Below are 14217 nucleotides of genomic sequence, written 5' to 3' on the forward strand. Positions count from 1 at the left end.
ACCAACTCTTGGTTTGGGCTCAGGTCCCGATCTTGGGCTTCTGGGACTGATCCCTGCGCGAATGAGCCCCGCATGGGGCTCAGGGCTCAGTGTGGAGCCTGCTTGGGAGACTCTCTCTTCTGCTGCTCCCTCTGCCCCTCCCCCTCCCCCCTCCCCGCCCCCTCACTCTCTTTCTCTCCCTCTCTCTCAAAATGAATAACTCTTTAAAAAAGTAACGGAATAGGCACACATATATAAATATTTTTATTAGGTAGGTGGGTTTTTTAAACCTTTCCAAATCTATAAATTCCAAAATAATTCTACTATACTGCTAGCAGAGGGAAACTATACTTTTTTTGGGGGGGGGGGTAATATGAAGCAAAAGCCTTAAAATGGTCATAATCTTTGACCCAGAAATTCCACTTCTAGTGATTTATTCTAAAGAAATAATCACACAAGTATGCAAATAGTATAAAATATATTTATTTCTCCTGTGGAAATAAAGTAGGACTTACAGTGTCAGCTCTGACACGTAAAGTGTTTAGAAGTTGTTCCTCCTGTTCTTAGAACAAAAACAACAACAAAAAAACCCCAATCAAACTGAAAAATCAATGACCTTTCTTAGATCCATCTAAGGATTAAGTTCGTGGGGCCAATTACCACCCTGAAATTTGGAGATACACGGAAGTATAGAGAATCACGGCTGAGATCAGCTTACAGGTAGGAAAAAGTAACAGAGCCAGTAACTGGTGGAAACACTTTAATGGTAATTTTGACAAATTGCTGGAGGCAGGATTAGCCAAAGTTATAGACTGCTAGAAGCCCAGTCTTACGAGAGCCCCATAGTTTTATGGTTTTAAAGCAAGGGGCCCCATCAAATATTCATGGTGAAGATATGAGAAAAATCCTCTTAGGCAGAAAGAAGGGAAAAGTAACCATTTTGAAATATGCCTGGAGTGTTATCCATAACAAAAGCCTACTCTTGGGGCGCCTGGGTGGCTCAGATGTTAAGCGTCTGCCTTCAGCTCGGGTCATGATCCCAGGGTCCTGGGATCGAGCCCCACATTGGGCTCCTGGCTCAGCAGGGAGCTAGCTTCTCCCTCTCCCTCTGTCTCTCCCCCTGCTCATGCTCTCTCTCTCTCTGTCTCTGTATCTCTGTGTCTCAAATGAATAAATAAAATCTTAAAAAAAAAAAAAGCCTACTCTTTAAGGGAAACTACTTTACCAGAGCCTTATCTGACCCAGGGGAAGGTCAATTAGACAACTCCAGCTCTGTCTAGCCTTCCTGTCTCACATAATAAGTAAAAAATGTTGTTAAACACTTCTGAAGGTCACAGCCCAGGGAGTCAATCCATTAAAATACTGAGATTTAACCAAAGGATTATAAAACACTTCCCCTTCCCAACACCTTCCCACCATATCAACAGGGTTCCAGTATAGTAACAGTGGATTATAACAGAGAGACTGCAAAACATAGACCCTACCTAAGAAAAGTTCTTAGGCAAACCCAAACACAACAGGGGAAGAGCAAAAAAGGAAACTGAAGCCTCTAGCACCTACATATATAGCAAACATTAAACACAGCCCAGCTCCTAGCCAGATTAACAGAAAACTTCACACTAAAAACCCTAATCACCTCACTTCTTCTTACCCAATACATAATGTCCAACTTTCAATAAAAAATTACAAGGAATAGTAAAAGGCAAGAAAAAAATACAAAAGAGACACAACATAAGAACTAGACTCAGATATGACACATATTTTGAAATGATCATATAGGGAATTTAAAATAACTATGATTAATATGTTAAGAACTCTAATGGGAAAAGCAGACAACCTGCAGATAATGTAATAGGGAGATGGAAATGTAAAGAAAGAGATGGAAATTTTTCTTATTTTTAATTGATCAAATAGATAACTGTTCAAAGTAATGATAGCAATAATGTATCCTTAACAAAATATCAGCAAGTCAAAGCCAAGAATGTATATTTATATTATGCACCACAGTCATGTGGGGAACCAGAAGTACATAGGAATTTTCTGAAATATCTGCTCAATTTTTCTGTAATTCTAACATTGTTCTTAAAAATAGTCTAGCCTGGTGGTGGTATTAAGGAGGGCACGTATTGCAATGAGCACTGGGTGTTAAACGCAAATAATGAATCATGCAACACTACATCAAAATCTAATGAAGTACTGTATGGTGACTAACATAACATAATAAAAAAAATAGTCTATGAATTGAAAAAGAAAACCAGAGTTCCTCATTCAAATTATACATATATTGATAATCCTCTATTTCTCATCCTCTTCCTAACCCCCAGGTAACAGAGACTGGTAGTTACCCAAACAATATCAAGTGCCCTGTTCTTCTTTAGCATCTAACTCCTGATTTAGTCTGAGTAACAATGTGTCTAACAAAAATATAATTCCCAGCTTCTTGTGCATCTAGAGATGGCTACTGAGATATAAACTGAGGTTGCAGATTCTAGGAAGGCTCTATAAGGGGGGCTAAGACGGCCAGCATGTGTCCTTTTTTATCCATAAACACTGCCCTCTCTTACAACTTTCTGTGAGGAATGTGAACGTGCAGGATGGAGTTCCAACAGCCAGCTTGAACCATGAGACACCCTTGTGGATAGAAGGCACATGTTAAAAAAGGTAGAGCAAAAAGAAAGATGGAGCCTGGATACCTGATAACACTGGAGCTACCATACATGCAGCTCTGGACTTGTTTTATATGAAAAGAAATCAGAATCTACCTTGGTTAAGCCACCATCACTAAAAGACTCTGTTATTAGCAAATATGGTGAAAGAGATTCTCAGATCACCTTAACTCAAATATAGATAAAGTTAACAAAAGTAGTATTTCTTCCCACCTATAGTCTTTGGTGGTTAGACATATTCCCTTCCTCTTCCTACCTGACCACTGCAGGAGGATCAAGGTAGCAGCGACTTTCCAAGTCCCAAATAATCCTTTTCTTTATGCACTCTGCTTGGTTCCTAAATTCCCTGTCCTGTAAAATAGTAAGAAACTTTTGTTTTCTCAGTGTACTGTTGCTTCATCCTGCTCATTCTGTGGGGCATTCTTTTAACGGATTTGATCACAACACTTTTACTACTACTACTATTACTACTATGACTACTACTGTAACTACTACCACAGCTTAAATTTTAGGGTGCTTCACTATTAATAAAATACATAATATAAATTATTTTTATTCTTACAACAATCCAGTACTAAGTTCCAAATATTCACTCATATAACCTCAATCATCTGGTTCTCAACCCTGGATGCATATTAGAATTATCTGAGCTTTTATTTTTCTATTTATTTAGTTTTAAAGATTTTATTTATTTATTTGTCAGAGAGAGAGAGAGCAAGCACAAGCAGGGGGAGAGGCAGACAGAGGGAGAAGCAGGCTCCCCGCTGAGCAGGGAGCCCGATGTGGGACTCAATCCCAGGACCCCGGGATCATGACCTGAGCCGAAGGCAGATGCTTAACTGACTGAGCCACTCAGGTGTCCCTATTTGGGAGCTTTTAAAAAAATCACTACCTGGACAGTGATATTTTGAAAGTAAATTCTTTTTTTTTTTTTTTAAGATTATTTATTTATTTATTTGACAGAGAGAGACACAGCGAGAGAGGGAACAGAAGCAGGGGGAGTGGGAGAGGGAGAAGCAGGCTTCCAGCTGAGCAGGGAGCCCGATGCGGGGCTCGATCCCAGGACCCTGGGATCATGACCTGAGCCGAAGGCAGGCGCTTAACGACTGAGCCACCCAGGCGCCCCTGAAAGTAAATTCTTAGGTAATTGATCTCAGTTAGGGCTTGGCCATTGTTATTGTTTTAAAAGCTTTCCAGGTGATTCAAATGAGCAACCAGGGTTGAGAACAATGATCTAAACTAAAAAATATATATATAATGAATTATTATTCAGCCATCAAAAAGAATGAAATCTTGCCATATGCAATGATGTGGATGGAGTTACAGTGTATTATGCTAAGTGAAATAAGTCAGAGAAAGCAAACACCATATGATTTCACTCAAATGTGGAATTTAAGAAATAAAACAGATGAACATATGGGAAAAGAAAAAAAGAGGGGGAGCAAAATATAAGGGACTCTTAACTATAGAGAACAAACAGGGTTGCTGGAGGGGAGGTGGGCAGGGGATGGGCTAGATGGGTGATGGGTATTAAGGAGGACTCTTGTGATGAGCACTGGGTGTTGTATGTAAGTGATGAAACTAAACAAAATTGTACTCCTGAAACTAATATTACACTGTATGTTAACTAACTAGAGTTTAAATAAAAATTTGAAACAGAAAAAAAATAAACCAAAATGTAATATAAAATCCAAATATGTAAAATAAAATACCTGATCTAAAAAAAAATATAAATCAAAGAACAGGATGCATTTTCACTCATCACAATGATGAGAGAAGACACTGCACAATGTTTTCCAAATATTGCCTGACTTATTTCAACTATTTAAAATATTTAGTCAGATACTTAACATAATTCGACCATTTTCATTTTACAAATTATTTTTTTGAATGTTTCCACTAATGATTATTAACTCATTCAAGAAACATTTGCAAGTGTGCTTGCAGCATTTTCTCTGCCCTTGACAAGTATGGGATGTAGAAAGAAAGAACAAAAGAAGAAATGAAGAATGAGGGAAGGAAGGAAGGAGGAAACAGAAAAGGAAGGAGGAAGAGAGGAATAAAAAGAAAAGGATAATTCCAACAACCTAAACATCCACCAATAGGAGACTGGTTAAGTGAATTTAAGTATGTCCATATACAATGTCATGTCATACAGCAAGTGCAAAGAAAGAAAACGAGTAAGAATGTTCTTTAGGTAGCAATGTGGAAAAATCACCAAGGTACACTAAAAAGCAAGTTGTAAAACAGTGAGTATGCCACCATTTCAGTAAAAACACAAACAAACAATAGGGAAAGAATACATGTATGTATATATGTGTGTATATAAAGCAAAACTGACATTTTCCCCTGCTTTCAATATGATTAAGCGCTTTATTTACTCAGTTAAAAACAAACAAACACTTAAAGAGAAAATAAAAATAAACAATAAACACTTTACACACTGAGATAAAAAAAATAGTGTCTTCCTGACGGGTTCTAGTCTGAAAATAACAGGATTTTTGAATACTTCCTATAAATCTAGACTTCCTAAAGGAAAATAGTTTTATCCCTGACTTTTACTATGCTAACGTCTCTGAGTCAGTCTTTCTGAAATCTTACTCCTTTGCACTCTTTGCAAGGAAACTTCACTCTTCCAAATGTTTTTGTTTGTGAGTCTTTTTTCCTTTGAGTATATATATTTGCTTTTATATGCATGACCTATGACCATATTATTACCTACTCAAAAATAAATAAATCTGTGGCACCCGGGTGGCTCAGCTGGTTAAGCGTCTGCCTTTGGCTCAGGTCATGATCCCAGGGTCCTGGAATCCAGCCCAGAGTAGGGCTCCCTGTTCAGTGGGGAGTCTGCCTGTCCCTCTCCCTCTACTCCTCCCCCTGCCCTGCTCGTGCTCTCCCTCCCTCTCTCTCTATCAAATAAATAAAATCTTTTAAAAATGAATAAATAAATAAATTTAAAATAAAGAGTAAATTTGAATTTAATAAATTATTTTGTTTGTTGAACTTAAGAAGTCAGGAGACATTTTCATCAAAATTAGATAATTGTTTTATTTTAACAAGTAACAAATATATATAAATATATTTTGTGTATTATATATAATAACATTAATTATATTATGTTATTAATAAATATATAATATAAAAACATTTAAAAAGTGTTTTAGCATCTGTCTATGCATTTAGTTTATCACCAAAAAACTGCATAATTCTCTCACCTCAGGGCGGTTGAGTTCTCCTTCTTCTTCCTCATAGGGCCCACCAATGATGAAAGCATCAGGAATGTTATTAGCTCCTGGAGCCAGAATGTTGGCAATTGGCCATTTTTTGGGCCTGGGAACAGGTTCTCTTTCCCCTCCAAGCTTTAGAGTTCCATTCTTGAACAAAATGGGAGAGTCTTTCTACAGAATATCATACATAGGAAATTTTGTAAAAGACTTCAAAATGAACAAAAAAGATTACTGAAGTATCTTTTCAATGTAATGTTGGGTGCTGTCTAACAGACCGTTCTTTCTGTGATTATCTGATTCTACAGAGGAGCCTGTGCCCTTCATTGTCTTTGTGCTATTTTATAATTTTTAATTTATAAAAAATTGATAATAATGCAAAGTATTCTTGTCCATAGATATACAAATATATTTTGTTCAGTGGAGATGTAATTGATTATTGCCATGTGGCTGATGATGAGTTTAGAATTATTGGCAAATTCATTTCAACATTCCTGATTGCTTATATATGGGTTACTTCTTCAGATTCTCCTTTGAACCCTTTTTGGTTTAAATCCTTTTTGTTATTTTATATCTATATGAGAGTTATGATATACCTTTTTAAAAATTACCTTTATAAAAATTACCTTTTTAAAAACAAACTTAAATCTGACAAAGGGTTAGCAATATAGGCACTCTCCTACCTATAATTTATCTAAAATATACTTGCAATAGAAAATTGATAAAGATATAAATAGGCAAATTATAGAAAGGGAAATTAGATAATCCACCATTTAAATAACAATGTGCTAGATATTCTTAATAATTGCAATGAACATTAAAACAATGAGATATCATTTTAAACCACAGATTGGCAAAATCTGTCTGAAAATAACAAGCATTGGCAATATTGTGAAGGGAATGGTATTCTTATACATAGTTGATGGAAATATAAATTGGTATAACTATGGAAAGCCATTTTGCAGTCTCCAGTAAATTTAAAATTGTCATACCCTATAATTCAACAATTCTAGTTGTTTGGGTTAGCTAAAAAACTTCTGTGAAGGAGAGGCATTTCTGGAACGGCAGAGTAAAGACCGCTGAAAAGCTGCTCCTCCATAACAAGAATAGTGGCAAAAATTGTCAAAATAAAGGATGCCAAGACCACTCAATGGAGAAAGGACAGTCTTTTCTTTTTCTTTCTTTCTTTCTTCTCCTTCCTTCCTTCCTTCCTTCCTTCCTTCCTTCCTTCCTTCCTTCCTTCTTTCAAGATTTTATTTATTTATTTGACAGAGAAAGAGAGAGAGAGAAAGTACAAGCAGGTGGAGTGGCGGGCAGAGGGAGAGGGAGAAGCAGGCTCCCCACTGAGCAAGGAGCCCAATGTGGGGCTCAATCCCAGGATGCTGGGATCATGACCTGAGCTGAAGGCAGACACTTAACCGACTGAGCCACCCAGGCGCCCCGGACAATCTTTTCAATAAATGATGCAGAAAACTAATTATCCGGGGCGCCTGGGTGGCTCAGTCGTTAAGCGTCTGCCTTCAGCTCAGGTCATGATCCCAGGGTCCTGGGATCGAGCCCCATATCGGGCTCCCTGCTCCGCGGGAAGCCTGCTTCTCCCTCTCCCATTCCACCTGCTTGTATTCCCTCTCTCGCTGTGTCTCTCTCTGTCAAATAAATAAATAAAATCTTTAAAAAAAAAAAAAAAACTAATTATCCACATGCAAAAAAATCAAGTTGTACCCTTACCTTAAACCACGTACAAAAATTAACTCAAAATGAATCAAAGGCCTAAACGTAAGAACTAAAATTATAAAACTCTTAGAAGAAAACTCGGGGAAAACTTCATGGCATTGGATTAAGCAATGATTTCTTCGTGATGACACCAAGGACACAGACACAAAAGAAAGAAATAGATAAATTGGACTTCATTAAAATTAAAAAATTTTGTGCGGCAAAATATACTAACAACAAAGTAAAAAATGGGAGAAAATATTTGCAAATCACATATCTGATAAGGGATTAATAGCTAGAATCTATAAAGTACTCTTAAAACTCAACAACAAAAAACAACCTGATTCAAAAATGGGCAAAGAACTTGAATAAACATTTCCCCAAAAGAAAATATACAAATGGGGGCGCCTGGGTGGCTCAGTCATTAAGCGTCTGCCTTCAGCTCAGGTCATGATCCCAGGGTCCTGGGATCGAGCCCCGCCTCGGGCTCCCTGCTCTGCGGGAAGCCTGCTTCTCCCTCTCCCACTCCCCCTGCTTGTGTTCCCTCTCTCGCTGTGTCTCTCTCTGTCAAATAAATAAATAAAATCTTTAAAAAGTATATATATATACAAATGGCAATATAAGCATGGAAAAAGATGTTCAACGTCATCAGTCATTAGGGAAATGCAAATCTAAAACACAAGAAGATGCCACTTCACACCTATTAGAATGGGTATTATCACAAAACAAAAAAAACAAAAAAATAATAAATATGGACGAGGATATGGAGAAATTGGAACCCTTTATACTGCTGGTGGGAATGTAAATGGTGAAGAGGAATTGGAGGGTTCCTACTGAAATGTAGATGGCAATAAAACAGATGGCAGTATTAACTAATTATACCTTTTTAGCAAGCAATTTGGAAATCTCTATCAAGAGCCTCAAAAAATCCAACACAATCATTCCATAGAAATGTTGACTAAGAGGGGTGCCTGGGTGGCTCGGTTGAGCATCTGACTCTTGATTTTGGCTCAGGTCATGATCTCAGGGTCATGGGATCCAGCAGTGTGTGTCAGGCTCTGCAGTCAGCAGGGACTCTGCTTGAAATTCTCTCTCCATTTCCCTCTGCCCCTCCGCCCCTCTGCCCTACGCACCTGCACTCCCTCTCCCCCCCTCAAAATAAATAAATAATCTTAAAAAAAAAAAAAAAGAAATTTGGACTAAGAAAATAACCTGAAATTAAGAGAAAGTTTTATACAATTAAGCACACAAATCCACAAAATACACGCATAAAAGTAATATATAGAAACACATTAAAAATAGTCAATTTTAAAATGCCTTACATATTTTCCACCATAAATATGTATTTATTGACATAAATTATATGTAATATATACTATTATGTATATGTAAACTATAGATATCTACATATAAAACAGAAGTAAACTTTATTTTTTTAAACCTAAAGAAAATCTCAGCCATTAATAGAGAGCTTGCTTTGAATGAAATCTTAGCAGGTGAGGAAGAGATGACCATATGAGTGTTTAAATCTATATAAATATCTGGTTGTAGGGCTTTACCTCTCCAACTGATGGAACTTGCATACCAACCATGTAGTTCTGCATAGGCCCTACTGGAATGAAAGATTCAGGCACAGAGTAGGCAGCCTCCAATGTGACTTTCAGTAGATTGCCTCCTAAGATCTGTGCTGTGGTCAATAAGGGTTCTGCCACAAATACTTTAACTTCAAGACTGCACTGCTGGAAAAGAATAAAATTATGCAGCATTTTGAGAATGCCAGAGGCCTTCCCACCCCCAGCCCCTTTTTTCATTATCTTATTTGAATCTCATATCACTGTTCAAGGTAAGAAGGTCAAGTTTAATTATTTCCATATAGAGGATTCAAATAACTTTCTCTAAGTCTCATGAGTTAGAACTACAGCTGAGATGAGAATCTTATTCCTAAGCTAGAGGCCTTTCCCCTCTACCATACTGAGGTCACATATGTATACAAAAACATATAAAAGAGGAATTGGAAGGTCCTATACTGAAATGTTAATAGTAGTTTCACATGAGTGACATTGGGTTGCTTTTTTTGCCAGTTTATATTCTGTGACTATCTTTGTAATTTAAATGTAGTACTTTTTTAAAATTAGACTCCACCAAAAAATTGCTAGAACTGATACAGGAATTCAGTAAACTCACAGGATATAAAATCAGTGCACAGAAGTCTACTGCATTTCTATACACCAATAATGAAGCAGCAGAAAGAGAAATCAAGGAATCAATCCCATTTACAATTGCACCAAAAACTATAAGATACCTAGGAATAAACCTAATCAAAGAGGTAAAAGATCTGTACTCTGAAAACTATAGAGTGCTTTTGAAAGAAATTGAGGAAGGCACAAAGAAATGGAAAAACATTCCATGCTCATGGATTGGAAGAACAAATATTGTTAAAAGTCTATACTACCCAAAGCAATCTACACATTCAATGCAATCCCTATCAAAATAACACCAGCATTATTCACAGAGCTGGAAAAAACAATCCTAAAATTTGTATGGAACCAGAAAATACCCCAAATAGCCAAAGTAATGTTGAAAAGGAAAACCAAAGCTGGACAGATCAGAGTTCTGGACATCAAAGCTGTATTATAAAGCTGTAATCATCAAGACAGTATGGCACTGGCACAAAAACAGACACATAGATCAATGGAACAGAATAGAGAGCCCAGAAATGGACCCTCAGCTATATGGCAGGAAAGAATATACAATGGAAAAAAGACAGTCTCTTCAACAAATGGCATTGGGAAAATTAGACAGCCACATGCAGAAGAACAAAACTGGACCACTTTCTTATACCATACAAAAAAATAAATTCAAATGGATGAAAAATCTAAATGTGAGACAGGGATCCATCAAAATCCTAGAGGAGAACACAGGCAGCAACCTCTTTGACCTTGGTCACAGCAACTTCTTACTAGACATGTCTCCAGAAGCAAGAGAAACAAAAGCAGAAATGAACTATTGGGACTTCATCAAGATAAAAAGCTTTTGCACAGCAAAGGAAATAATCAACAAAACTAAAAGACAAACCTACAGAATGGAGAAGACATTTGCAAATGACATATCAGATAAAGGGCTAGTATCCAAAATCTATAAAGAATTTATCAAACTCAACACCCAAAGAACAAATAATCCAATCAAGAAATGGGCAGAATACATGAACAGACATTTCTCCAAAGAAGACATACAAATGGCTAAAAGACACATGAAAAAATGTTCAACATCACTTGGTATCAGGGAAATACAAATCAAAACCACAATGAGATAGATAACACCTCACACTAGTCAGAATGGCTAACATTAACAACTCAGGAAACAACCGATGTTGGTGAGGATGCAGAGAAAGGGGGATCCTTTTGCACTGTTGGTAGGAATGCAAACTGGTACAGCCACTCTGGAAAACAGTATGGAGGTTCCTCAAAAAGTTGAAAATAGAGCTACCCTATGACCCAGCAATCGCACTCCTCTAGGTATTTATCCAAAGGATACATAGTGATTCCAGGGGGTACCTGCACCCCAATGTTTATAGCAGCAATGTCCACAATAGCCAAAATATGGAAAGAGCCCAGATGTCCATCAACTGATGAATGGATAAAGAAGATGTGATATATATATATATATATATATAGAATGGAATATTACTTGGCCACCAAAAAGAATGAAATCTTGCCATTTGCAATGACGTGGATGGAGCTAGTGTATTATGCTAAGTGAAATAAGTCAGAGAAAGACAAATACCAAATGATTTCACTCACATGTGGAATTTAAAAAACAACACAGATGAACATGGGGAAGGGAAGGAAAAATAAAATAAGATAAAAACAGAGAGGGAGGCAAACCATAACATACTCTTAACTATAGGGAAAAAACTGAGGGTTGCTGGAGGGGAGGGGGGTGGGGGGATGGGGTAACGGGTGATGGGCATTAAGGAGGGCACTTGATGTAATGAACACTGGGTATTATATGCAACTGATGAATCATTAAATTCTACCCCTGAAACTAATAATACACTATATGTTAACAACTTGAATTTAAGTAAAATCTAAAATAAATAAATAAATAAAATAAAATTTTAGGTTTTTTTACTAAATATTTGAAAATCATATTCTTTAATATATTTCCATTTTTCACAGATGAGAAAGTATTTCTTGACAGCATGAACAAGCTCAAAAAATGAGTTTTTTAGAAGAGCTACCAAGGATTCGATGTTAGTGATGTACCCAAGTAGGGCTATCAAGACAGCTCATGTTTTAATTAGAGAGGAGAAAAATAATTTGTTCATTTTTATTTTCTTAGAAATCAACATTAATAAGAATAATTAATATTATTGTTAAAGAATTACACATTCTACTGGGGCGCCTGGGTGGCTCAGTCAGTTGAGTGTCTGACTCTGGGTTTCTGCTCAGATCATGATCTCAGGGTCCTGAGATCAAGCCCCACTTTGGGCTCCACACTCAGCGGGAAGTCTGCTTGAGATTCTCTCTTTCCTTCTCCTTCTGCTCCTCCCCCTGCTTGCACACATGCATGCTCTATCTCTCTCTAAAATAATCCTTAAGGAAAAAAAGAATTACATATTCTACAATGAGAAATTTCCAAGTTATGTCTCCAATAGAAATTCTCAGAAACAATGCTGTAAATGGTGTTCAGATAGCCTGCTAGTTCATGAGATGTACATATCATATGTGGATATGTTGTTTATTTGTATTAACAAAATGTAGAACATCACTCTACTAGGTAAATCTTAAAAAGTAAAGTTGAAATGTAATTTCAAAAAACAAAAAAACAAAAAAGGGGCCCCTAGGTGGCTCAGATGGTTAAGTGTCTGCCTTCAGCTCAGGTCATGATCCCAGCGTCCTGGGATCAAGCCCCATATCAGGTTCCTGGCTCGGCGGGGAACCTCTTCTCCCTCTCCCTCTGCCTCTCCCCCTGCTCATGCTCGCTCTCTCTGTATCTCTGTGTCTCACATGAATAAATAAAATCTTTAATAAAAAATTAAAATATAAAAAAAAAAGAACTTTGTAATGACCTTGGGGGAAAAAAAAGAAATTCTGATTTGGCAAATGTGCTTTTATTTGTATTTTATTTTTTTTCTGGAAAAACCCTGACTCTTTAATTTTTCTCCTTGCCTGGCACGGCCCAGACTTGAGACATCTGAGCTTTACAAACACGATACAAATGTTAGCTCCTGGGGCCCTCAAACCATGGAGTTAAGTGCAGGCAGGGGAGGCCCCTTCCTGAAACTCCTTAAAGTACATCCACAGACTGGCCCCCATGTGGCCCTGAAGTTGGCCCATCAGCACACTGACAAGTCCATGTGCTGACAGGCATAGAGGGTGGGAAATGTGCTTTTTAATAAGAAAATATTTTTTCTTTTTCTTCTTTTTTTTAAAGATTTTATTTATTTATTTGACAGAGAGAGAGGGGGAGCGAGCACACAAGCGGGGGGAGCAGCAGATGGAGAGAAGCAGGCTTTCCGCTGAGCAGGGAGCCCCATGTGGGTCTCCATCCCAGGACCCTGCAATCATGACCCGAGCCAAAGGCAGATGCTTAACAGACTGAGCCACCCAAGCGCCCCAAGAAAATATTTTTTCAAATATATATGTATATACCCATATATATACGGATATAGGTATAGATATAGATATATATGTATGTATCTAACATTCACACACAGGATACAGTAGAAAGAAGCTTTAAAATGTATATTGATTAGAACAATACAAAGATTAGCATGTCTCCTACACAAGGATGACACATAAATTCATGAAGCATTCCATATAAAAAATAAATAAAATAAAATGTGTATTGGTTGCTAATTATATGCCAGGCACTTTACCACAGCACTAGGAATATAATGATAAAGGAGACATGGCCCCTTTTATTATGGGATTCATATTGTAATTCCATGATTTATGATAAATCCTATAATAGAGACCTGTATAAAATGCCCTAGTCAAGGAGCACTAAAGAGGAAGTGAATAATTAATTATTGGGGTGGGGACGAGAGATGGTGATGCCTAAATTGACTTCTATAAAATAAATTACTAAAAGTTTGCAATTTAGATAAGCAGAGAAAGGAAAGAAAATAATTCTGAACTAAAAGAAGAGTTTATGTAAAAGAGGATTGAAACAGCATGGTGTATTTTGTTCAGGTGTAAGTAGTTCAGGATTTTAGAATATAAAGCATAAGAAGGGGAGTCTGGGAGATGATATTGAACAAGTGGCAGATTCCTATTATAAAAGCTGTTGCATGCCTGCTAAGGAATCTGGACCTTAACATGTAAGAAGTAGGGGAATCCCTGAACTACATAGTACTGAACAGGGGATGAGATGTGATCCTATTTACTTCTAAGTCACCTGACAAGAGTGAGAAGGTGGAACTGGAGGGAGGTAAGAGCAGTTATAAGGCTACTTGTAATGTTCCAATGAGAGGTTATAAGGCAATAAAGAGTAGGAATAAAGCTAAGAAGAGAAGAGTCCAGAGGCACTTAGGAGATATAAAAGGCTGGATTTGCTGAAAGGCAGATTTGGGGATTGGTTGTATTTAGGGTCCAAGGAAGCACTCATACTGGTGACTGTTAAATAATGAA

The 14217-nt window shown here is 37.2% G+C and overlaps 1 protein-coding gene and 1 pseudogene across 13 annotated transcripts in view; one reads left to right on the plus strand and one right to left on the minus strand.

Moving 5' to 3' along the window:
* The window catches only part of CFAP70 (cilia and flagella associated protein 70), a 111406-nt gene that overhangs the window by 65968 nt on the left and 31221 nt on the right, over positions 1 to 14217 (minus strand). For 8 of the 13 annotated variants that reach the window (XM_032423723.1, XM_032423725.1, XM_032423724.1 and 5 more), the window contains 3 exons: positions 9142 to 9321; positions 5861 to 6043; positions 2902 to 2996 (listed from right to left, as the gene is read on the minus strand). The exons of 1 other annotated variant lie outside the window; for it this stretch is intronic. In XM_032423723.1, coding sequence (XP_032279614.1) covers positions 2902 to 2996; positions 5861 to 6043; positions 9142 to 9321 — 458 coding nt within the window. The remainder of the gene's footprint in view (positions 1 to 2901; positions 2997 to 5860; positions 6044 to 9141; positions 9322 to 14217) is intronic. 4 more of the 13 variants (XM_032423722.1, XM_032423730.1, XM_032423728.1 and 1 more) reach the window with 4 other exon arrangements.
* Positions 13318 to 13410, plus strand: LOC116644433 (annotated as a pseudogene).

This window comes from Phoca vitulina, unplaced genomic scaffold, assembly GCF_004348235.1.
Source record: "Phoca vitulina isolate PV1807 unplaced genomic scaffold, GSC_HSeal_1.0 scaffold29, whole genome shotgun sequence".
NCBI classification, from domain to species: domain Eukaryota; kingdom Metazoa; phylum Chordata; class Mammalia; order Carnivora; family Phocidae; genus Phoca; species Phoca vitulina.